Below are 27,770 nucleotides of genomic sequence, written 5' to 3'. Positions count from 1 at the left end.
CATCGAGTAGTTTCCTGTGTTACATAGTAGGTCCTAGTTGGTTATCTACTTTATATATAGTAGTGTGTATATGTTAATCCCAAATCCTTATTTATCCCTCCCTGCTATTTTTTCCCTTTTGTAACCATAAGTTTGTTTTCAAAATCTGTGAGTGTATTTCTATTTTGTAAATAAGTTTAATTGTATCATTTTTAAACATTAGATTCCACATATGTGATATCATATGATATTTGTCTTTATCTGACTTACTTCATGATTATCATTCATGAATATCATTCATTATCATTGAATGACACTGATTATCATTCATCTAGTATGATAATCTCTAGAGCCATTCATGTTGTTGCAAATTGCATCATTTTATTCTTTTTTATGGCTGAGTAGTATTCCATTGTAGATACATATACTTCTTCTTTATCTATTCCTCTGTTGATGAACATTTAGGTTGCTTCCATGTCTTGGCTATTTTAAATAGTGCTGCAGTGAGCACTGGGTTGCATGTATCTTTTTTGATGATGGTTTTCTATGGATATATGCCCAGGAAGGGCTTTCCAGGTGATGCTAGTGGTAAAGAACTTGCTCACCAATGCAGGAGACATAAGAGATGTGGGTTTGATTCCTGGGTAGGGAAGATCCCCTAGAGAAGGAAATGGCAACCCACTCCACTATTTTTGCCTGGAGAATCCCATGGACAGAGGAGCCTGGTGGGCTACAGTCCACAGGGTCACAAACAGTTAGACTGAAGCTGTTTAGCATGGAAGCAGATGCCCAGGAGTGGGGTTGCGGGATCATATGTTAGTTCTATTTTTAGGTTTTTAAGGAACCTCCATACCATTCTTCATAATAGTTGTATCAATTTAAATTCCCCCCAACAGTGTGGGAGGGTTCCTTTTTCTCCACACCAACTCCAGCATTTATTGTATGTAGATTTCTTGATGATGGCCATTCTGACTGGTGTGAGGTGATAGATACTTCATTGTAATTTTGATTTGCATTTTTCTGATAATTAGTGATGTCAAGCATCTTTTCATGTGTTGTTTTTTTTTTTTTGTCATCTGTATGTTTTCTTTGTAGAAATTTCTATTTATTTTGATCTTCCACCCATTTTTTGATTGAGTTGTTTGTTTTTTTGGCAGTGATCTGCATAAATTGTTTAGATATTTTGGAGATTAAACCCTTGCAGTGAATATATTTACAAATATTTTCTCCCACTATAAGAGTTGTCTTTTTTGTGTTGTTTATGTTTTTTTTTGGCTGTGCAAAAGCTTTTTAGTTTAATTAGGTCCCATTTGTTTATTTTGGTTTTTATTCTCATTTCTTAGGAGAAGGATCCAAAACGATATTGCTGTGATTTATGTCAAAGAGTGTTCTAGTTATATGTTCCTCTAAGAGTTTATAGTGTGTGGCCTTTCATTTAGGTCTTCATTTCATTTTGACTTTATTTTTGTGTATGGTGTTAGAGAATGTTCAATTTCATTCTCTTGCATGTAGCTCTCCAGTTTTCCTAGCACCACTTATTAACGGACTATCTTTTCTCCATTGTATATTCTTGCCTCCTTTGTCATAGACTAACTGATCATTGGCATGAGGGATTATTTCTGGGCTTTCTATCCTGTATCCCATCCTTAAGAAAATCATTGATTCTTCTGGAAGATATTTTTATCACTATGAAAAGACAAAGTTATGTTACTTGTTCAAATTTTCACAGTAAGTGTTGAACCAAACAATCTTTTTTTTTTAATTGTTTTTTTACACCCAACCCAGTCTTCATATTATATACTCTGTAAGCTTATGATGATAGAAGATATTCAATTAAAACAGGAACAAGTAAATTATGCTTATGACCAATAAAAGTATATTTTAAGAAATGGACTGAAGTTATTTGAAAGTAATAAACAATAACCTTTCATTTGACAACAATGAATCCTATTCTTGGTTTAACTAGAATTTAATCAGGAGTTTAACTGGCATTTAATCAGCAGATTAAGACCTGCACTTAAATAGGCAAGATTTAGAGTGTATGTATGTCACAAAAAAGATGAAATGAATGAACTTTCCCAGATGATAAAATGTATTTTAAAGTTTTATTGTAGTGATTCTAGTCCGAAAAAAAGACCAGAGTTATAGAAGGGATTTAGAATGTACATTAAGTAAAAAAATAAACTACAAATCAGTTATACTGGAGAACTGCCTGGTTATTGGAGGAAGTAAAACAACTGAATTTATACTTCACCCTTTAATTTCTTGGCAGTGCCACGCAGCATGTGGGAACTTAGTTCCCCAACCAGAGCTTGAACCTGCACCCCCTGCATAGGAAGCGCAGATTCTTAACCACTAGACCACCAGGGAAGTCCTATACTTCACCCTTTAAACAAACAATAATTTTAGGTGGATAGAAGATATCATGAATTTCAGAAGTACTAGAAAAATAACTGTTTAAAATCTATAATGTTGAGGCAATGAAGCTTCTCTTGGCACATGACTAGGATCTGAAATAGTAAATAGCTTATAGAAATAATCACACAGAGATTTAACACTTCTCTTTAGAAAATACCAGGGCTTCCCTGGTGGCTTAGATGGTAAAGTTTCTGCCCATAATGCGGGAGACCCAGGTTCAATCCCTGGGTTGGGAACATCCCGTGGAGAAGGAAATGGTACCCCACTCCAGTATTCTTACCTGGAAAATCCAATAGACAGAGGATACTGGTAGGCTACAGTCCATGAGGTGCAAAGAGTCGGACATGACTGAGCGACTTCACTTCACTTCACTTAGAAAATACACATCGGCAAAGAGAAAAGGCAAACTTTAGTTGGGTAAAATATTTATTGCATGCATGAAAATATATTTGCAATTTGTAACTTAAAAAGAGCTTTTAGATACCAACAAGGAAAAGACCAACAATCTCTTTGAAAAGACAGTGATGGGTGAGCCATAAATGCATAAATAAAAATCTTTAAGAAAAATACAAAGCAATATGACAAGCTAGTCAGATTTAATCATAATCTAGCTGCAAGTTTAATAATGATGTTTGCTTTTGTTTTTGCCATTCAAATGATCTAAATCAACACAATGGGTAATATTATTTTATTGTGGTGTTAAAGATAAGCTAAGATACTTGTAAAGCACATGGCATTATCAATTATTTCTAATCTTTCTAGAAAATGAGTTGGTAATATGAAGCAAGATGTAAAATGTGCAAATCTTCTGACCTATAAATTTTACTTTGGGTCATGTATCCTGAGAATATGTGTAAATATCCAGTGAAAATAATCTCAATATTTTGTTTATGTGAAAAATTTGATCATCTAAATAGCTGTTAACAAGTAAATACTTACATAAATTATAATATATTCTTTAAAATTATGTTTTTAATTTTTTTCTCTTATATTTTAGCAATTATTCAAAACAAATGAGTCAATTATTTATGGGGTTATGGTGTTATAAAAAGTAACTAGTATGAATTACATACAATTAATTTTATGATTGTTTTCCTTTCCTGTTTGATAGTGAGAGGTTTCTTAAATTTTAAAATTTCAGTTGCAATAATTTTGAGTTTTCCTGATTTTGATGTGAGTTTTGATTTAGCCTCATCTGATAACTAAATAGTTTCCTTATAATTTGTCATATATTCTTTATAAGGAAACAGTTGGATACGTTTTGCTTTCTCCATTTTCCTAATGAATAAAGCAAAAGATTTAAATAACTTGCTCAAGTAAACACAAGTTAGGACTTTATTCCACTGAAATAAAGAAAGTTGCTGGGGAATTAAATTACTAATTTCCTATGCTGCATACTTGATTCAGTCAACAAGGGCCTGCAAATACCTCCAAATATTGTTGAATCAGTTATTTTAATCCTTGTTTTTCAAGTTCTAGTACTAAGTAGAACAGCTTGAGATTTTCGTCTCTCACATCGTTGTTGTTCCGTTGCCAAGTTGCGTCTGACTCTCTGCGACCCCGTGGACTGCAGCACACCAGGCCTCCCTGAGTCTTGTTGCAGTATATTTATTTCTTCACTGACATGCTTGAGAGAAACCTAGTGTATGGGTATTTAGAAGATATTTAAATTTTGCACTTTACAATACAATTTGAAAACCTGTTTGCACTACTTCTCAGCAATTGACCCTTAAGTGCTATTCAGGTTATCAAACCAAATGTGTTTAATATTAGGACATAGGAAACAGCATAATGTCAGGTGGCTTGAAAGTAGTTTATTCACATGAATTAATATAGAAAGGCCTGGTATATGAAAATATTTTATTACAAAAGGTGGCACTGTCAATGAGGTTGGTACTTTAGTCAGCAGTATATTATGGTGAAAATTACCTGTTAAATATGAATAATTTAAAAACTGATGCCAGGGAGCTTCTTTGAAATGAAATTTTGTATTATAGACAACTTCTCATGAATAAAATTATAAGAGTAATTCTAGGACGTATTGTTATGATGAACAGTTAATGTTTTTAACAGGAAATACATCAGAAAATGGTTTGTTTCTTTCACTCAGAAATCTTGTTGTATAATGAAATATATTCTTCTCATGCTGGTTGCTGTTACTTTGCAAGCCATAGATTTATATCCTGGACACAACAGACCTATATGAAATTGAAAAATGATACCCAGGTCATTTTTCTTGTCTGCTTTAAAGACTTGAGTCATTAGCCATCCGTTTTCTTATATAAAATAAATATTTTAGATGAAATCATGTTTGAAAGTGAAAGTGTCAGTCACTCATATGTCTGATTCTTTGCAACCCCATGGACAATAGCCTGCCAGGCTACTCTGTCCATGGGATACTCCAGGCAAGAATACTGGAGTATTCGCTAGTTTTGTAGCTAGTTTTCATTTGCTTCATGTAGAATATAAGCTCTACCCTGGATAACTTTTACACATTTATTGTGTTCTGCATGCATGAGTGCTCAGTCACTTCAGTCATATTTGATTCTTTTCAACCCTATGAACTATAACCCTCCAGGCTTCTTTGTCCATGGTATTCTCCAGGCAAGAATATTGCCTGGAGGCAAAATTCTCCCGGCAAGTGGATTGCCATTCCCTTCTCCAGGGGATCACCCCAACCTTGGTCTCCTGCATTGCAGGCAGATTCTTTACCATCTGAGCCACCAAGGAAAATTTAATTTACTCTTATTAATCAAATTAATTAGTTATGTGTTTTTATTAGGTTGTCCATTTTCATAGTACACTGACAGTACTATATTTCAACTCAGTGAACACACTATGAATACTAAGGAAAATAAACCCAATATCCTATCTTCTCCAAATGGGAAGCCTACTAGACTCAAATAAAGCAAGAAAAGGTCAAAATATTGCTATATATTCTACATGATGATGACATCATGATGCCTTTAGGCTAACAGAATGACTAAATTAGGTTGTGAGAAATTGTCTTTTTTTTAATTAGCAAATTTATTTTTATTTATTTTATATAGGTTTTGCCAAAATTAATGCTGAATTTAAGCAGCATCTAAACTTCATCTTCTCTAGCATCATTTATGTTAGTCTCACCCGCTTGAGTATTTTACTGTCTGCCACTTACTGTAAAGGTGATACCATGAAAGAATCTTGCCTGGTTCTTTTATGTGGTAACAACTTTAAAACATGCTTGCATGTGTGGAATGTATAAGATTTTGGTTCCAATCATGGTTTTACTCATTGTTTATCTCAGAAGAGGAGTAGTTTATTTTGTTTTTCTTTTTTCTTGTATACAGGATTCTTTATATTTCTTAAAGGATAAAACAGAAAAAAAAGTTGGTTTTTGGTGTTAGAAAGTATTCTAGTTTCATTCTTTTACAAGTGGTTGACCAGTTTTGTTTTTTTTTTTTTGCATGTGCATGCTCAGTCACGTCCAACTCTTAGTGACCCCATGGAATGTAGCCCACCAGGCTCCTCTGTCCATATAATTCTCCAGACAAGAATACTGGAGAGGGCTGCCATTTCCTCTTCCAGGGAATCTTCCTGACATAGGGATTGAACTTGCATCTTCTGCAGTCACCAGTGGATTATTTAATCACTGGACCACCTGTGAATCCAGAAAACATTTTTATCCACTTTCAGATTGAGGATCAAGGGTAATGACATCAGTGAAAATCTCAAACTAGGGAAATCTAGGATGTGCTCATCCCAAGAAGTACTGACATAGATGGTAAAACCTGTCAGCAATGATCTTATCAACACATATAAGTTTTTTAAAATTAATTTTTATTGGCATGTAGTTGATTTACAGTGTAGTTTCTACTATATAGCAAAGTGAATCAGCTATGCATATACATAGATCCACTCTTTTTTAAGAGTCTTTTTCCAATATAGGTCATTACAGATTATTGAGTAGAGTTCCCTGTGGTATATGGGCTTCCCTGGTTACTCAGATGGTAAAGAATCTGCCAGTGATGAGGGAGACCTGGGTTCAATCCCTGGCTTTGGAACACCCCCTTGGGAAGAGAACTGGCTATCCACTCCAGTATTATGGCCTGGAGAATTCCATGAACAGAGGAGCCTGGCAGACTACAGCCCACGGGGTCACAAAGAGTGGGACACAACTGAGCAACTTTCACAGTGTTCACGTCAATCTTATAGACTAGGGAAAGGAGACTAAAATATGACAAATATTACTTACACCTTTAATACCCTCACATATTTATTTTCTCTTTCTACCTGTACTTGCTGTTCACAATGTTCCCAAAGTTTCTTTTTTAATACAGGGTCTTAAAAGAATTTCTGTAGAACTGCATCTTGTAATTTTGTGAACTCTATTTACTGCACTAGAGTTTCCTACCTGATGCTCTGGTTCTTCATTGAATAATAAAAATAAAATGCCAACAACAGAGACACTCCTTACTCATCGCAAAAGGTACTAGTCCATTATCCTAGAACAAACTTTGCATCTTCATAGCACTTATTTCCAAGAGAAACAAACACTTTGTTGCCTACATTGTCTTTTCTCTCACTGCCATTTTTCACAAGTATTAATATTATTTATTCAGAGACCTACTTCCTCACACTTTAGTTTTCCTAACTGTCTGATTTAATGGCAAATCCATAGTCCTATTTTAAATATTCTCAAGACCATGAAAATGCATGCTATTTATTCCAGTTCGGCAGTTTAACTGCGGTGCAGAGGTTTGGTACCTAGAGATTTAAGCTGCTGCTTAAGCATAAATTACTAAAGCACCCTGTTCTTTTTTCTTGTAAATGTAACTCTCTTTAACATGAATCCCCATAGATGTCTTAAGTAATAACTGATATTCCAAGAAAAAATCTGAAAAACAGCTAAAGGAGAAGGGGATTTACATTTTTAATCTGATATATTAGATCATCTTTCAATGAAATCCCTCTTAACTGTGATAATCACAATTAATTCATGCCTACTCTTGTTCATAAATCTTTGGGTGGTGCCTTAAAAGGTCTTTCAGAAATAAATCTTTTGCAAAGCTGGAGTCATGCGTCCTGTCCCAGGTCCCTGAGAGAGTGTACAGAGAGATTAAGTCATAATATGGGTTGTAATCGGACAGATGTAGGTGCAAATTGTGGCTCTGTCTCTTACTTAAACTTTCAACGCTTCCAGAGCCTGTCATATGAATTATGAATTACACTTTCTACTTCCTGGGGTTGATTTAAACATAAATAATATATGTACAGTGCTCGGCAGTGTCCAATATATAGTAAGTGCTCAACTGAATAATTATATTAGTCCCTTCTATGCCTAACTCAGCCGTTATCTTCTCTATGATAACATCTTGAAGCAGATTACTAATCGCTTTTTGGAAAGCTTATGGTTTACAATTTGCAAGTCCTAATTTAACCAAGACCTGCAACTAGATCCCCTTATGCTAATATGTTTCTTAACTTTGTCACCCCAAATGAATGAGTTGTGGGCAGGGATCATGTTTATTACAGTTTTTGCACTTGGCAAGGTACTTGACTTATGTGCTTGCATGTAATTAGTATTCAACACAAGTTTATAAACTGACAGACAACATATAGGAGTAAATAAAAATTGTCAACTGATACTCTTTTGTATTTAATTCTTTTTAAAAATGGCTTTTATCACCATAATCATTTTTTTAAATGCTACCAAGTGCAAAACTGTGTCAAAGAGATTGTGTACTAGACATTTGATAACTGAATTGATGTAGCTAGTTTTCATTTGCTTCACGTAGAGCATGAACACTACCCTGGATAACTTTTCTACATTTATTGTGTTCTGCATGCATGAGTGCACAGTCACTTCAGTCATATCTGACTCTTTGCACCCCTATGAACTATAGCTCTCCAGGCTTTTTGTCCCTAGTATTTTCCAGGCCAGAATATTGAAGTGGGTTGCCATTTCCTTCTCCAGGGCATCTTCCTAACTCAGGGATCAAACCCATGTCTCCTGCATTGCAGGCAGATTCTTCACCCATTGAGCCACCTGGAGAGCCCTTTTGTGTTTTGGCAGGCCTTAAACATGACTACCATTTTTCCTTATTTCTTCCAGTAACATCTCATGCTATATCTATGTTATGTATATAGCTGGTCTTCTATATTTAAGGATTCTGGAATTGCAAATGTACCTATTTTCTAAATTCAGTTTGTAACCTCAGGATCCATAGTTGCTGCACATTCTCAGTCTTTAAGGACAAGTGCCAAACAGCAGAACATTTGTGATGCCTGATGTGCACTTTCCCAGGTGAGATCAAAGAAGATGATGCAATGCCTTCGTTTTCCAGTTTTCATACTGTAAATTAGTGTCCTTTTGAGGGCCTTTTGGGGCTATTTTTTCATGTGTTTGTGTTTTCTTTTTCATGATTTTGCTGTTTAAATGGCTCCCAAGCATAGAGCTGAAGTGCAGTCTAGTGTTACCAGGTGCCAGTAAGCTATGATGTGTTTTAAAGAGAAATTACAGGAGTTAGGATTGTACAAAAAAGATCTTCATGACCCCAGATAATCACAATGGTGTGATCACTCACCTAGAGCCAGACATCCTGGAATGTGAAGTCAAGTGGGCCTTAGGAAGCATCACTATGAACAAAGCTAGTGGAGGTGATCGAATTCCAGTTGAGCTATTTCAAATCCTAAAGGATGATGCTGTGAAAGTGCTGCACTCAATATGGCAGCACATTTGGAAAACTCAGCAGTGGCCACAGGACTGGAAAAAGATCAGTTTTCATTCCAATCCCAAAGAAAGGCAATGCCAAAGAATGCACAAACTACTGCACAATTGCACTCATCTCACATGCTAGTAAAGTAATGCTCAAAATTCTCCAAGCCAGGATTTAGCAATACATGAACCGTGAACTTCCAGATGTTCAAGCTGGCTTTAGAAAAGGCAGAGGAACCAGAGCTCAAATTGCCAACATCTGCTGGATCATCGAAAAAGCAAGAGAGTTCCAGAAAAATATCTAATTCTGCTTTATTGACGATGCCAAAGCCTTTGACTGTGTGGATCACAATAAACTGTGGAAAATTCTGAAAGAGATGGGAATACCAGACCACCTGACCTGCCTCTTGAGAAACCTGTACGCAGGTCAGGAAGCAACAGTTAGAACTGGACATGGAACAACAGACTGGTTCCAAATAGGAAAAGGAGTACATCAAGGCTGTATATTGTCACGCTGCTCATTTAACTTATATGCAGAGTACATCATGAGAAATGCCAGGCTGGATGAAGCACATGCTGAAATCAAGATTGCCGGGAGAAGTATCAATAACCTCAGATATGCAGATGATACCACCCTTATGGCAGAAAGTGAAGAGGAACTAAAAAGCCTCTTGATGAAAGTGAAAGAGGAGACTGAAAAAGTTGGCTTAAAGTTCAACATTTAGAAAACTAAGATCGTGGCATCCAGTCCCATCACTTCATGGGAAATAGATGGGGAAACAGTGGAAACAGTGGCAGACTTTATTTTGGGGGGCTCCAAAATCACTGCAGATGGTGACTGCAGCCATGAAATTAAAAGACAGTTGCTCCTTGGAAGAAAAACTATGACCAACCTAGCAGCATAGTAGAAAGCAGAGACATCACTTTGTCAACAAAGATCCATCTAGTCAAGGCCATGGTTTTTCCAATATTCATGTACAGATGAGAGTTGGACTATAAAGAAAGCTGAGTGCTGAAGAATTGATGCTTTTGAATTGTGATGTTGGAGAAGACTCTTGAGAGTCCCTTGGACTTCAAGGAGATCCAAATTCTAGTGGAAATCAGTCCTCAGTATTCATTGGAAGGAGTGATGTTGAAGCTGAAACTCCAATACTTTGGCCACCTGATGCGAAGAGCTGACTCATTGGAAAATATCCTGATGCCGGGAAAGATTGCAGGTGGGAGGAGAAGGGGATGACAGAGGATGAAACGGTTGGATGGCATCACCTTCTTAATGGAGATGACTTTGGGTAAACTTCGGGAATTGGTGGTGGACAGGGAGGCCTGGCATGCTGCAGTCCGTGGGGTCGCAGAGTCGAACACGACTGAGTGGCTGAACTGAACTGAAGATGAGTTAGGTAAGCTTCATTCAGACATGAGTTACAACATTGGCCATGAGCTCAGTGCTAAGGAATGAACAATATTTAGTGTTAGATGCATCTTTTTCAAGTTAAAAACAAACACATGGAAAAAAAATGTTATGTATTGATTGGTTGATGAAAATGTAACCAAAGGCTCATAGGAACCTAATCCTGTACTTCTCCTAGGAGAAATCATTCAGTATTTGCTAATTCAATGTTCATGGTGGCTTATAGATCATAACAGCAAATAATGATAATCAATTATACCATTCATGATGATTAACATTTAGTAATCTTGTATAAGTTCCTAGAGCAATGTAGAGATGATAGGGATCGGATTGGTTTGTGGGATCCTATGATATTTTCTGTACCTTCCAATGCCTTTTGGTATCAGGAGATTGAATATCATGTCAGGTCCAGCTTCCAGGAGTATAAATTTGATCAAATTTTTATATAGTATATCTCAATTTTGCCCCACACCTACTGCCTTTGCCATAACTATTCATACTCTGTAACAAGCTGTGGAACAACATTTTCAGAGATGAGATGAATATGTAATTTTTGACCATGAAATTTCTTTGTCCCCATGGATCTTAGCAGATGTTCAATTTGGCCCTCATTTTACAGCAGCCAATAATTACAGTAAAAAGACTGTTTCTAATCCGAGGTACTCCAATTTTATCTTCTCATCATAAAACAAGACCTACCTAGCCAATATAGAAGAGATATATATGATAAAAGGAAGTGAAGAATGTTAAAAAAGAATAGAAAAAACTGGAAATAGAACTGCCATATGACCCAGCAACCACTGCTGGGCATACACACTGAGGAAACCAGAATTGAAAGAGACACGTGTACCCCAATGTTCATCACAGCACTGTTTACAATAGCTAGGACGTGGAGGCAACCTAGATGTCCATTGGCAGATGAATGGATAAGAAAACTGTGGTACATATACACAACGGAATATTACTCAGCTGTTAAAAAGAATGAATTTGAATCAGTTATAATGAGGTGGATGAAACTGGAGCCTATTATACAGAGTGATGTAAGTCAGAAAGAAAAACACCGATACAGTATACTAATGCATATATATGGAATTTAGAAAGATGGTAACGATGACCCTGTATGCAAGACAGCAATAGAGACACAGATGTAAAGAACAGACTTTTGGACTCTGTGGCAGAAGCCAAGGGTGGAATGATTTGAGAGAATAGCATTGAAACATGCATATGACCATATGTGAAATAGATCACCAGTCCAGGTTCGATGCATGAGACAGGGCCCTCAGGGCTGGGGCACTGGGATGACCCTGAGGGATGGGATAGGGAGGGAGGTGGGAGGGGGGTTCAGGATGGGGGACACATGTACACCCATGGCGGATTCCGATATTGTAAAGTAATTAGCCTCTAATTAAAATAAATAAATTTTTAAAAAAGGACTAGAACTGCCATTCAAGGAGAGAAATGCAGATTAGCACAGACTGAATTTATTCCAATGTTCCTTAATGTAGATGTTCAATAAAACTAAGTTAATTTCTTCTTGAAAATTCCCCCTTTCAAAATCTCTGCAACAAACATAAAGAAATGTCTATCTCTAACCCTGTTCATCTCCTACCTTGTACTATTTATATTCTATGGACATACAGTGCAATTTAGTTATGGAAAATTACAAAACAAGAAAAATTTGAGATCTTCTGTGAGTATGTGCATACAAACACACACATACACATACACATCAAGAATAGTGGATTTAGTGGAAAGAGTTCTAAGCCAGGAGAAAAGGGTTAGGATCTAATTACCTATAAACTGCAAACTGTTGGCTTTGTAGGGACCCTATTGTTGAGGCTCAGTCTCTATGATGTATTTGCTATGTGTTTGCAGGTTGGGCAGGGCTAGCTTTTTTTTAAAATTAAAGTATAGTTCACTTGCAATATTATATTAGCCTCAGGTGTACAGGGCTTCCCTTGTGGCTCAGCTGATGAAGAATCTACCTGCAATGTGGGAGACCTGGGTTCGATCTCTGGGTTGGGAAGATCCCCTGGAGAAGGGGAAAGGCTACCCACTCCAGTATTTTGGCCTGGAGAATTCCAGGGACTGTATAATCCATGTGGATGTAAAGAGTCAGACACAACTGAGTTACTTTCACTTTCAGGTGTACAACATAGTGATTCAATATTTTTGTAGTTTATGCATATACAATATTATTAACTATATTCTCTGTGGTATACATTACATCCTTGTGACTTATTTATTTTGTAACTTGTTGTTTGTACATTTTAATCCCTTTCACCTGTTTTCTTTATCCTCTGATCCTCCTTCCTCTGGCAAATGCTAGTTAGTTATCTGCATCTGTGAGGGTTAAATTCTTTATTGTGATCTTCCATCTCAACATACCAGCTGGGAGAAACAAATGCTGTATCAGGCTAAGAACTACAAAGCAGAAAGTGAACTTATATATTTTTCTCTCTAAACCCCATCATTGGAAAGACCTCTAAGTTCTTAGGATTCATACACTGAGAAGAGTCTGTAACCTCTATAGCTCTCCATCATATAAATATGATAGAAATAGATAAACATTCAATGGTTATATCATCCAGTTTTGTGTCAGTGATTATTTTGGCTTGCTTTGACTAAAACAGCAGTGAACAGCAACTCTTTGTCAAGAGGGATATGAACCTAGAATTCATAGAAGAGTGTGTTAGGTAGATTAACAGATGGAATGAGTTTGTTTGTTTAGATAGTTTAGTTTGTTAGTTTGTTTAATTTGTTAGTTTGTTTAGTTAGTTTAGTTTGTTTCTATCCATAGCATCACTGAAACATTTGTCTGATTTGAAGACCACTTAATGACTTGGCAGTTTACTCTGGCAACAGAACTTTCTGAGATGGGAAAACAAAATGGAGAAGTGGTCACAGTTCTCAGCTCTTTGTCAGCTATAGTAGTAAATTCAAGATATAAAATTTGTAGTCAAATATGGAATTTTATAGAACACAACATGAATGTCAAAATAGACACCAGGAAAAATATTTTTCACTTCTATGACTCTGTAGTAAAGGTGATCTCAGATTTAATAGTTATTCCAAAAGAAATGGAGGAAACACTTCATTATGAAGCACAATAATATAACAAGTTGTGGGAGGATTGTAATTTCAATGCACAGAATGAACACAAGTATTTATTTACCAAATATGTGGCCAATCATGTTTAATTGAAGTTATTATTGCAGTGAGAAGAAATAATAATTTGACTTCTAAGGATTTTTAATTTACAGTATTATATTTGTGCAATGTACATCAACTATAGGATAAGAGATGTTTTTATAATTACATGCTGAAAAATGAAAGTATCAGTATAAGCTTTATGAATCCTGTAAATAATAATATAACAATATAGTTAAGTGGAAAAGAGTTTTTTCACTAGATCCATATAGCTTAGAAAAATATAACTTCATTAAAATGTCACATACTTATAATCTCTCTCCCTAACTTATCTTTTGCAATTTTCCTCATTTTCTCTGTATTCCATTATTTCATCATCTTTAATTAGTAAGAACCAAAATTTAGGAACATCTTTGCATCATCCACAATGGTCCCTAATGTCACCTCAACATGGAAACTGTGATCCTTTGGAGGATGCCCTTTAGAAAGAAACAGGACTCTTTATAAGATGATATAAGATGTCTTTTAAAGATACATATTTGCAACAAATTATTTAGCATATAATTTTCAAATACTTCTATGAAGTGCTTGGGGTATTATCCCATTTTGTCTCCATAAGCACTTCCATTCGCAAGAGATTTTTCCTGATCAGAATCACTATTCAACAAATATTGATTGCGTGTTGCAGGCAAACCTGATACCGTATAAGGTAATGTGGAGGATGCCAAGGTAATCCACACCTGGGCCTGATTCCAGTAGGGAAAGGAAACAAGCACTTAAAATCTTATCTAATTTGTGCTACAGGGTGTGGAATGTCCTAAGAGTCAAAAGTAAACTTTGAGAGAGAGAAATTCTCTAGATAGATAGGCTGTAATGGAAGGAGGAAAATTTTTCATCTGAGTGAAGATAGGATATCCTATAAAAAATTAAATTAGAAAATAAAGAAAGACATTTAGGATATACAGAAGGAATTTATCTAATATAGTAAAGTGTAGGCCAGGTGAAGAGAAGTAGTGGATGATAAGAGTGGAAAACCATATAGAACACAAATACCCAAACACTGGAGTATCAATGTTTCGATATTCAAACTTGAATAAAGTTTGAACTTTATTTTATAGGTAATGAAGAATCACATTTTGAATTCTCTCTAAAACCAATTTTGCATTTCCAGGATTTAGTCAAAAACATATGCATACTCATTAAAATAGAGCCTTTACTCCAAACTATAACTCTTCTTTTTGTTTCAGATTTTTCATTATTCGTATACTGCTTCGTATGTGATCTACAATATACACACTAGGTAAGTTCAATGATCATCTGGTTTCCATGAGCAACTGTCCAACTGAACTGTAGGTGTAGGTGTCAATTTGTTCATATAAAAATATTTACCTTTTTTCAAGGGAAGTTTGGGAGTTAAATCCTCCAGAAGTAGAGGACTCTGTCCTGCAGTACGCGGCTTGGGGCGTCCAAGGGCAGCAGCTGGTGAGTACAGGCATTAATGTGCACCAAATACTGTCAGCCAGGGCCCTATGGAAAATGCTTACAGAAGCCACTGTCTCATAAAAATTGTCCTATTATGTGGATGTTTTCCATTTACTTTAATATATTTTATCTAATACTCCAATTTAAGAATATATCAAACAGTACCAATATTATGTTGTCAATTAATTAAAAAGTAAACATTTATAGAGTAATATGCGATTAAACAGCTAGTTGATAATGAAACCCAGAAGAGATCCAAGAATATGAAGGCCAGTTCTGCAAAATTCCAGTTGCATAATGTTTTATGTATTCTTAAAGCATTGTTCAGAGCAAAAATTTAAGATAGAAGTCGACAGTTGACAATGTTCTCTTAAGAGAAGATTTTTTTAATCATAATAATCTGAAATAATTTTGAAATTATCACAAGCTCAAAAAGAGAATGATTGATGTAAAAGCAGTTTGAGCTTCACGATATTCTTCTGTGTGTCTCATGCAGGCCTGGATATAGACTTTAAGGGCAGACCGCTCAGGAAGTGGTATTGCTTCTTTGCATGGCTTGAGCATGCTCAAAAGTACTACATATAGCCAACCTGATTTCTAAAATTTTGTGTGTGTTTATATGCCTACTAGCAACAGTGTGAGAAATCCCTTTGTTTCATATCCTCACCAATACCTAGTTTTTTCAGACTGTCATATTTTTTGTTAATAGTGACATTATTGCTTCTTCATTCCAATTTCTATACTTTTTATTTTATTAAAATCTTTTTGCACTAGCTAACCTACAGATGTGTCTAGTTATGGTGTGATAGTTTCTTTTTCTGTGGAAAGATTTTTAAACAATTATTCTATTATGACTATAAGATTAAGGTTTTGGTAATCTATGCATTTATAAAATTCCGTTTCAGCTAAATTTTCAAATTTTTATCATAATACATTTAACTTCTCTGTTTTTTTAATCTTTACATTTGTTTCTGTATTTATTTTTTCATGTTTTCTAATATTATTTGTAGGTTCTGTCCTCTCTTTTTTCATGGTCAGCTTTGGTTATTTATAAATTTCACATTTGTCTTGTCAAAAAGCCAAATATTGAATTGATTTTATCCTTCTTAGTATAATGTTAGTGTTTCCTTTTTCTTTTGTAATAAATAACTGAAGACTAGAATTTTCTCTAAATTTGGCTTAATATTCATTCAAGTTTGATAGTGATATTTTTATACTAATTTGGTTTGAGTATGTAGAAAATGGATCATATGTTCTTACTTCTGATGGGTTATTTTGATGTTTGTTTTTGAATTTACAAAACTATGAACTTGGATTTGAAATTGATTTCTAAAGTTCAAAAGCAGATCTCTGTAATACTGACTGAAAATAATGAGTTGATTAATGGCTTAACATAAACTTTTACAGATGTGTTCCATGTGGGAAGTATAATGCTTTATGTGTGCCTATTAGGTCTATCTTAATACATGATTAAGTTTTAAGACTTTTTAAAACAAAAGTTTGTCAATAACAATGAGAGAAATACGTGCAAAGTTGCCGGACGTTAGACTTGAAGCTGCTTAAGCATCTTTATGGTTGTATTTTATAAAGAAATCCTATGTAACAGTGTATTCACTGTCATATCCACTCTAAATGGTTGATTAAATTATTTTAAAGACAACAAATAGTAATTTAAAAATGAAAAAAAAAATACTGCTGTGATTCTGTCAAGTAATCCCATTGACATGGGGACCTCCTCAACAGAAGGCAGAGGCTACACCAAAACAGGCCTTAATCCAGGCACCTGCTTTGAGGTTGCCAAACCTAGAGAAAGCATTCCATCTATATGTCCACAAGAAGGAAGGCATAGACTTGGGGAATGTTAACTTAAAGGTTGGGACTTGAACCACAGTCAGTGATATACTTGTCTAAGAGGCTCCACCCAACCACCTGAGGCTGGCCTCACTGCCTTCAAAACCTTGCAGTCATTGCAAACCTGAAAAAAGATGCCTTAAAACTTGGGGGCAAACTATTTTTATTAGACACCAAGTGAAACAACTCCTGAATGGGAGAGGTCATTTATGGATGTCTGATCAAAGGATCCTCAGATACCAAGTAATGTTTAATAAAATCCTGCCTGTTTGAGCTAGAAGTGGTCTGTCATTCCAAATCTTTTTAACAATGAAACAGAAGGCAGAAGACCATACTCATAGCAACAAACTAGTTATAGTTACAGCTTGGTTACAGCTCACCTGGGAAGCAGGCAGGGGCAAAGGGCAGTGGCTTCCAAGATGCAGGTACAGGTCAACCCCTGAAGCGGTCCTGATTCCTCTTGGCTTCCCTTTTTATCGTTTCTGTCTCCTCCCTGTGGAATCTGGTGGGTTACATCCTATGAAAAAATAGGCGGTGGTTCAAGTATTCACCTGATTATTTATGCCCAGGACCAGAGGTTCTCACTCAGGTCCTCGACTTCCTCTTTTGTGGGCACCCCCAACCTGCGTTGTTCTGCCATCTTGGACTCTTTATTTGTTTCTACTCTAACTCCCTGACAATTCTAATACCATAGATTATAACAGTATGTTTGTCTTTATCGTGTGTCTATTTTAGAGACATTTAAAACAGTGTATTTATATTCCTATGTAGGACTGTCTCTAGATCCATTCCATTATGATATTCCTGAAAGCTGGCAGCAGAAGGTACACAGAATATGCTAGATATAAAGATGCAAGTCTGATTCAGAGAAGGCAAGAATCAATGTGTTCATGGGCAGCGGGGAAGTGGGCAGTCACTGTAGTCCTCCTCATTTTCCTCTGCTGCTGACAATTAGAGAGCTGGTTCGCAGGGCAGAGGCAGGTTCTAAACACACAAAATGTCAGAACACAGAAACCCAAGAGAACCTCATGTTTGTGGCACTAGAGAGGCCTTAGGAAACATCTATAAATGACTCTTGTTCTCCAAGTCTGAGAGGAGAAAAATTCGGTGCCAAAGTTTATGACAAAATAACAGTTTCATACTCTCAATGAAGTAGTATTAGTTGCATGCATTTTCTTTAATGATTCATATTTGTTATTGATTAATTATTCTTTAGCATATTTGAAAAAATCATAAAGTACTAAAAGTTTATAAAAATCATAGATCTTCTCAAGGGAGTCATTTTGCAGGTGATTGAATCCTTATACATTACTATCTTTGAGAATAGTACTTAATCTCCATATGCCTTAGTCTCCTTATCTGTAAAGTGCTGACAATAACAGTGCTTTACTAATAATGCTATCTTATTTAATGTATTAATACGAAGCATTTTGAAAAGAAGCATATAGGATTTTAGAGGTTTTAGATTTTATTGTTTTTAAAAGATAAACAAAAAAAAAACTTTGTCACTTGAATTTTAACTTCTTTAGGACTTTTGACGTCACTAAATTTGTGAAGAAATGAGGTTAAGTTCTGTGTAATGGCATTTTCCAAAGTCATTTGGGAAAGTTCGCTATAAATTCCACTCTTATTGAGGTTGTTTTGTGCAAGTAAACATAAATTCAGCATATTATAATTAAAGAGTTATCTCTACAAATGGCTAATGGTCCATTTCATGTGAATGACAGGCTTTGTCAATATTTGAAGCCATCAGCAAACTCTTCAATATGATTTATCAGAGATGAGCCATTGCAATTAATTTAAATGAGTCTTATAGTGTTTATAAACTAAGGACAATTCATTTTTTATCTTTAATTCTCAGTTTCTAACTTTATTTGCTATAAATTAAACCCCTGGCTATAGAGAAGAAAGGTAAGAGGTTAGGTATAATTCATAGATAAAGAAAGTCTTAATTAGAATTTAAAGGATGTGGAAGCTTTTAGTAGCACTAGGTATAGGGAAAAACAACTTGGATGGGTCCAATTACATGGGGAAAATGTGTGATACAACATGTATTATTTAGAAAAGGCAGTGAGTAGATTACTTTAGTTGTAGCAAATGTATTATAGAAAGAAATAATGAATCCTGAAACAAGAAAAGGTATATTAGTCATTCATTTGAAAAGAATTCTGGTTTAAGAAGGTATAGCCTTTTTCTTTTCAAAATAGCTTCATCATATAAAAGTTAAAATCACTCATTGTAAAACATTTTGAAAATTCATATAGTTCCTATAATTATATGAATTCATCTAAATTCATATATTGGAGAAAGAAATGGCAACCCACTCCAGTACTCTTGCTTGGAGAATCCCTTGGACAGAGGCGCCTGGTGGGCTACAGTCCATGGGGTCACAGAGTCGGACACGACTCAGTGACTGACTCAAACACACAAATTCATATATAAAAATTAATTATACTTACCTATAATTCTACCATAAGAATTGAAAGATTTTGAAAATCAAATGAAATTTGAGCGTAAGAAGGAAAAAACGTTTCACTGACTAAAACACACTATCTAGAATCAGAAAAAAAAAACAACTCAGTTCAACCTCAGATTCTATGTTTTTTATTTTGTGACTCATGGAAGGTTGAAAGCTTTAAGCTTGCTTGTTTTCAAAATGAAAGAAAATCATATCTATCCTCAGTTTAAATGAGATAGGTCATATGCACAAGCTGATTTCCAGAAAACAGTATTAATATGTATATGTGTATATATGTGTATGTATCATATATATGTGTATGTCTATTCAGAGAGAGATAGGAAAATTGACTCTTGCATTATGGCAGCAGTCTGGTCAGCTGGAAACTCTGATAAGATTTAGTATCACAATCTTGAGCTGCAGAACTGAGGCAGAACTCCTCCTTCAGGAAGCCTGTTTTTGCTGTTAAGGTTTTCAACTGATCAGAAAGGGCAAACCATATTATTCCTTAGTTAAAGTGAACTGATTATAAATGCTACTCATACCTTTTAATTACATTCACAACAGGAGTAGTGTTTGACCAAAGAGACACCAACACTTAGCCAAATTTACACATAAAATTAGCCATCACATCATAGTAAGCACACAATAAATGATACCTATTCATTTGATTCTCACTTGTCCTCTCTTGTATTAACATAGTTAGTGCAGAGTTTCATCATCCCTCCCCTAAAACATTTTGCAGCTTATTTTCTAACATCCCTTCTTCAGTGGCTAGCCACTCTGATTCACACCTGCAGAGGTATGGTTAATAATGAGATTCTTACCAGCTGCCACAAGCTTATGAAATGTCACTGAAGTGACCCAGAGTGCCACTGATGTGACTCACAAGAGGTGACGAAGGTGTCACATCGTCTGACTCCTGACACTTCGTCACAGCACACAGCACAGAGTTTGCTCTACCCGAACTAAACTCTGTGATTTCCAGAGGGTGACACGGGGCTGCTTTATGTTCTAAGACATTTCCCTTTCTAGACCCAGCCATTGTTTTCTTTTCATCAGAACTCAGTCAAAGACTTTCCATCCTCTCTGACAATTTTTTCCCTAATATGTCTGCATCTAAGTGAATTGCTTACCCCTCCATAGTCTAACATTCTTTTTTTTTATCTCAAATTTTAAATATTTTATATTATTTATATGCACTGCTATCTTCCACCACTGACCTATAGTCATTTCCCGGGAAGACAGAATAAAGAATACGCTAAATGTCTTTATCCTCTCTCTCTCTTCTGTCTTTCCCTCATCTCCCATCCCCTCTTCCTTCTTCATAAAAATTCATTTAGCACAAGGCAAGAGGTTTATTTGATAAGACACTAATGAAAGACTAACTGTTGTCACCATGGATAATGGGATGCCAAAGAAGGTTTTGAGAATGGCATAATATGAAAAGATATCATACATGAAAAGACATGTTTGGCAGGAAAGTTTATAGCAGGGTGTAGGTAACTAAAGGCAGAGAGCTAGGTTTAGAGGCCATTAGTATAATCTAGCACTGATTTGATTAAAAAAAATATATATTTAAGAGACGAATAAATCAGGTTTTAAACTGAGAAAACTTGCTTGCGGTTGAACAATAAAAACTATAAAGTATTTATAAAGTACTTATTATACATAAATTATATGTGCATTTCTATAGATTTTACAAATCATCTCATTTAGACTCCTAATTTATTTAAGCCACTTTACTGAATACAAATAAAAATTTGTGCATCCTAGAGGCTGTACTTTGCATTGAATACATACAAAAGACTGTACGTATTTAATGTAGAAAACTTGATGAGATGAAAGTAATAAACACCATGAAAGCATAACCACTGTCAACAACATAAACATCTCTGTCACCTCCAGAAGGTTTTTACTGCTCTCTACTTTTTCATGGGATGAGAACACGACATAAGATAGACTCCGTGTTAGATACTGCTAGTATTTCTTTCAGCCTATTTAGGGTAAAATAAAATCACCATACCTGTTCTTTCAATGGCATAAAGCTTTAAACATATCCAGTGTGTTACTTAATTTCTCACAACTTAGGTGTTTAGAGAAATCACATTTCTGCACTTTATTAGCTATATTTCTGAAAAACATAATGTTTAAGTGATTTTCCAAATACAAACTGTTGCTGTTTATTAGTCTCTGAGTGGTGTCTGATTCTTTGCAACCAACCCCATGGACTGTAGCCTGCCAGGCTCCTATGTCCGTGGGATTTCCCAGACAAGAATCCTGGAGTGGGTTGCTATTTCCTTTTCCAGGGGATCTTTCAGACATGGGCAGGTAGATACTTTACCACTGAGCCACCAAGGAAGCCCTTCCAAATATGAGTACAAAACTATCAAATTTCCTATCACCTGCATTTTTACCTACTAGATACTTACCTTAAAATTGTATTAAAATCTTAAGCGATTAGCAAGTGTTCTTTGCCTCTAGAACAGTTTCAATATCTTTGGCGTAACTTGCTTGCATTTTAATTAATAAACATTTTGAACTATTTTATTGACTTTCCAGGATGATCTTAATCCTCCTTGGTTTAAAAGCAGATGTGTAAGGTAGCATTTTTCAAACATGTCGTTGAGATCTCATGTCCCCCACTATAAAACAGGATTTTGCTTCATATGCTAGTATCTGTTTTTTTTTCCAGTACAAAAGTGATCATTTTAAATATCATTAAGATATATTCAAGAGATATATGATAAGCATTTGCAAATGTAAGATATACATGTGCATACTCATGTGTACATTCACTCCCTGCTGCTGGTGTCATGTACATTTGGAAAAAATGTGGTTTAGAATCCCAGCGTACCAGCATACCAGAGGGGACATAGAAATAAATAAAGACAAACAGCCACTGAGAGGCAAGGTCTGTGTGTGCATGCGTTCAGTCACTTCAGTGGTGTTGCTTCAGTGGTGTCTAAAGCTTTGAGACCCCAGGGACTATAGTCTGCCAGGCTTCTCTGTCCATGGGATTCTCCAGGCAAGAATACTGGAGTGGATTGTGATGTCCTTCTTCAGGGCAAGTTTGGGATAAGGAAAATCAGTATCAAGAAGCTACAATTTTTCTATAATCAATATTTTGACTAGTGGTAACTGATGAACCAAATTAGGATAATTGGGTTTAAAAAAAAAAATCACAAAAATGCCCTTAAAATATCTCAAGCATTTTGATTGATACTTTTTCATTGTAATCAAGTACGTGTTTACATTAGTGTGTCATGTTGGCGGGGGTTCCCTGATGGCTCAGCAAGTAAAGAATCTGCCTGCAGTCCAGGAGACACAGGAGATGTAGGTTCGATCCCTGGGTCAGGAAGACACCCTGGAGGAGGAAATGGCAACCCACTCCAGTACTCTTTCCTGGAAAATCCCATGGACAGAAGAAACTTGCTGGCTACAGTCCATGGGGCCATAAAGAGTTGGACGGGATGGAGTGACTGAATGCATGCTCCCACATACCCACACACATGATGTAGGCAAGTGTGACAGGAAGTACATGCTCACATAAGAAAAATAAGATAACAGTGTAAGTGTATATGTGGAAAACTATGTAATTACAATATATAATTTAAAGGAAAAGTAATTTCCACTACTATCCAATATAAATCTCTTCAGTTCAGTCTCTCAGTCGTGTCCAACTCTTTGCGACCCCATGAGTCGCAGCACACCAGGCCTCCCTGTCCATCACCAACTGCCGGAGTTTACTCAAACTCATGCCCATCGAGTCGGTGATGCCATCCAGCCATCTCATCCTCTGTCATCCCCTTCTCCTCCTGCCCCCAATCCCTCCCAGCATCAGGGTCTTTTCCAATGAGTCAATTCTTCGCATGAGGTGGCCAAAGTATTGGAGTTTCAGCTTCAGCATCAGTCCTTCCAATGAACACCCAGGACTGATCTCCTTCAGGATGGACTGGTTGGATCTCCTTGCAGTTCCAAGGGACTCTCAAGAGTCTTCTCCAACACCACAGTTCAAAAGCATCAATTTTTCAGTGCTCAGCTTTCTTCACAGTCCAACTCTCTCTTGGTGTCTTATTATTTAAGCAGCATATTTATGACTTTTCTACCAAATTCACAGATTTCCAAAAGGAATGGAAAATGAAATTCCTATCCTTTATGAGCACATATTTCAGATTATTTTCTTCCAGTTAAGTGTTGCTTATTTCAATGTAAGGAGAAAACTTAGCAACTCACATACTGGTAGCGATACTTGCATTGCTTTTAAAGGCTTTGCACTGGCAGTATTAGAAATCACTTGGTAAGTAAGGGGTGACTTGACTTTGATGACTGCCTTGGTCTGTAAACAAACTCTTTAACTGCTTTGGTCTGTAAATAAATTCTCTGAAAACAGGAGTTCAAGTTCTGTAATTCTCATAGCATTTATAACTGTATATTGAGCTATGGAGTTAGCAGCATGAATTTTTCATTGAAAATAATAAAAAAGAAACTTCTTAGAGAAGATGTTGTAACCTCTGCTAGCATGTGAAAATGGAAGATTTTTAGATACTGACAGTTGTAAGTAAGGCCAGCCCTGACTTAGATTTAGAGAGTGACTAGAAATACTACCAAACTTATATCTAATAATAATAATATTAATAACTAAAAACAAGAAAAGAGCACCATCAGTTCACTGTATGCCATTTGAGAATACCATTTATGTATGCTGTATTTATTCAACATTTGGAAAAATCAAATGGAATTCAAAACTGTATATATAAAATGCCAATTTTAATGACAGAACATCTAAATTTTACTTATCTCTTCCGGGGGGAGGTGGTAGTCTTTATTCTGATTTAAAGTGCTTCATTTGGTTTAACCAATATGAATTATAAAATTTTATAGAGCTTTTCACTAGGTCTTATGAACTTGTTACTTATTAGGTGCATAAATGGCATGCTATCTATTCTAGGAACTCAAAGGAAATAGACTTAGAGATGAGAATACTCATCTTTGGAAACACCTACAGCAAGAAGATCCTAACACGACCTCACTTTGCAGGGGGAGTCCTCTCTGAGGTGATGGAGCAATTTCTTGGAAGCAGTAAACAACCAGCTGAGTTTTAGAGTTATATACCAAGATTTAGACCATTACTTAAAGACATCTTCTGGACTATAAGGAAGTTCTCAATTTGAAAGGAAATAGAGTAGACTTGTATGGAATCACATGCTTGAATTATTTTGTTTATACTTTTAATAACAGAAACTTATAATTTATACATTATTTCCAAATATCTCATCTTTTGAAAAAATAAACAAACTATAAAATATGTCAGCAGACTTGAACTAGAATGAATAACCATAAAAATTCACTGTAATCAAAACTCACTGTGTTTTCTTAACTTACATTTAAACAATTTTGAGTTATTTAGTAATAATAAGATAAATGCAACAGCCATATCATTTTTCCCTATTTGTTTGTTCCCCAACATAAAGAACAATTTCTGTTGCACTTCTTGTCTCATGCTGCTCCCAATGTTGAATTAAATAATATATTATGGTGTTAGAGCTAGAGATATTTAGGATTGCAGATTTTTAAGCTAAAAATCTAGACCATACATAATCCAATGTACTGACTACTTTGAACAGATCCTGCTAGGCAGACCATTTGAATGGAATAGCAACATAGATGATGATCAGTGAAGGTTTCTAAATATTAGACTCTTTCTGTTTCACTGCAGCTAAGCTCTTGTATATCTATTATTCTAACTTTTAACCATACAGGGTTATTCTACAGTGCTGTCAAGTCATACTCCCTTATCGGTCTAAATAAAAATTTAATAATATGATTATAGTAGTGTTTATCATAAGATATGAAGCCATCCTATACAAACCCTGAGGTATGAAGATTCCAATTAGGTAAAGTTCAGTATTCTAGTGATTTGCTGGTTTTTCATAAAACGGCATGAAGAGAACTCTCTGAGCAAACTGGTCTACATTGATGTCAAGATTCCTCATGTCAGAAATAATTCCAGCTATCCTTCTGTGATGTGGCAGAGGAACTCTCCCCTTGCTCTGCTTCTTAAGAACAACAAAGATACTGAACATGTGAAAAGAAACTCTATGTTTTATGATACTATGAATCGACCACAACCTAAACTATTGTCTTTAAGGAACATGAAGTAATAATTCTCCAGAGCCAGGAAAAAATTGAAAGCAAATATACTCTTTAGCAGATTTCAGAAACTCAGAGAAAGACACAAATTGACAATTTTGGCTGGTAATTTCAATACTTGTCTTATAAAAGATATAGTCTTAAGGAAAATCCATATAGTTATATGGAAAATCAGTAAGGATATAAAAGATTTGATCAACACAATTAATCATGACACAGTACAGAGTACAGGGCATTTTTAAGTGCACTTAAGCAATACGTGAACCGTGAACTTCCAGATGTTCAAGTTGGTTTTAGAAAAGGCAGAGGAACCAAGGACCAGTTTGCCAACATCCGCTGGATCATTGAAAAAGCAAGAGAGTTCCAGAAAAACATCTATTTCTGCTTTATTGACTATGCCAAAGCTTTTGACTGTGTGGATCACAATAAACTGTGGAAAATTCTGAAAGAGATGGGAATACCAGACCACCTGACCCACCTCTTGAGAAACCTGTATGCACGTCAGGAAGCAACAGTTAGAACTGGACATGGAATAACAAACTGGTTCCAAATAGGAAAAGGAATATGACAAGGCTGTATACTGTTACCCTGCTTATTTAACTTATATGCAGAGTACATCATGAGAAACGCTGGGCTGGAAGAAGCACAAGCTGGAATCAAGATTGACAGGAGAAATATCAATAACCTCAGATATGCAGATGGCACCACCCTTATGGCAGAAAGTGAAGAGGAACTAAAAAGCTTCCTGATGAAAGTGAAAGACAATAGTGAAAAAGTTGGCTTAAAGCTCAACATTCGGAAAACTAAGATCATGGCATCTGGTCCCATCACCTCATGGGAAATAGATGGGGAAACAGTGGAAACAGTGACTGACTTTATTTTTTGGCCTCCAAAATCACTGCAGATGGTGACTGCAGCCATGAAATTAAAAGACGCTTACTCCTTGGAAGGAAAGTTATGACCAACCTAGAAAGCATATCCAAAAGCAGAGACATTACTTTGCCAACAAAGGTCCATCTAGTCAAGGCTATGGTTTTTCCAGTGGTCATGTATGGATATGAGAGTTGGACTGCAAAGAAAGCTGAGCGCTGAAGAATTGATGCTTTTGAACTGTGGTGTTGGAGAAGACTCTTGAGAGTCCCTTGGACTGCAAGGAGATCCAACCAGTCCATCCTAAAGGAGATCAGTCCTGGGTGTTCATTGGAAGGACTGATGCTGAAGCTGAAACTCCAATACTCTGGCCACCTCATGCGAAGAGCTGACTCATTGGAAAAGACCCTGATGCTGGGAGGGATTGGGGGCAGGAGGAGAAGGGGATGACAGAGGATGAGGTGGCTGGATGGCATCACCGACTTGATGGGCATGAGTTTGAATAAACTCCGGGAGTTGGTGATGGACAGGGAGGCCTGGCGTGCTGCGATTCATGGGGTCACAAGGAGTCGGACACGACTGAGTGACTGAACTAACTGACTGACTGAAAGTGGTCATAGAACAAGTCTAAATAAGTATAGGTTAATGGGATTCAAGCAAAGTATGTTCTTGGGCCATAAAGGAATTAAATTAGAAATCAAAAATAAACATAAACCACATACGCACATACACAGACACACATTTTTAATGGGCCATGAGTATATCCAATAAGAAATAGAGTATCTATCCATTCTAAATATAGAATTTATCTTGTGGATATATAGTACCTATGTCTAAAGACATCAGAAAATTTACTGTAATAATATTTATAATTAAAAAAACAGAATAAAAGAATAGAAACAACTTAAATAAGTCATCATTATGAGACTAGTAAAATAAATTAGGGTGCATGAAATATAAAATATTAAGAAGCCATTAAAATTAGTATGATCCTTCCACATGTGCAAATATTCAGTGCCATCCACTAATAAAAGTTAATTAAATTAATAAATATGTTCATTATTGTAGTAAATAAAACAACACTAACTATATATATATAAATTACATATATACAATTTAAATATATATATATAGTTTAAATATTTCTAGAATTCATAAGACATTCTTAAGAGTAGTTGTGCCATGAGAGCAAACTGGGGTTTGAGAGAGACTTTTAATATTATTTAATTTATTGTATTTTCTTGAACTTGTTTTATTTTTAAATAAAATACATTTTTATTGATAGCATAATAAAATTACATGTA

The 27,770-nt window shown here is 35.6% G+C and overlaps 1 protein-coding gene across 2 annotated transcripts in view; it reads left to right on the top strand.

Annotated features, from left to right (window-relative positions):
• DPP10 (dipeptidyl peptidase like 10) overlaps positions 1 to 27,770 on the top strand; it is a 716,172-nt gene that overhangs the window by 533,642 nt on the left and 154,760 nt on the right. For both annotated transcript variants that reach the window (XM_043488102.1, XM_043488101.1), the window contains 2 exons: positions 14,900 to 14,952; positions 15,053 to 15,134. In XM_043488102.1, coding sequence (XP_043344037.1) covers positions 14,900 to 14,952; positions 15,053 to 15,134 — 135 coding nt within the window. The remainder of the gene's footprint in view (positions 1 to 14,899; positions 14,953 to 15,052; positions 15,135 to 27,770) is intronic.

The sequence above is a fragment of the Cervus canadensis genome, chromosome 15, assembly GCF_019320065.1.
Source record: "Cervus canadensis isolate Bull #8, Minnesota chromosome 15, ASM1932006v1, whole genome shotgun sequence".
Lineage (NCBI taxonomy): Eukaryota > Metazoa > Chordata > Mammalia > Artiodactyla > Cervidae > Cervus > Cervus canadensis.
Note: the sequence above shows the minus strand (reverse complement) of the source record. Positions and strands in the feature narration are given on the sequence as shown.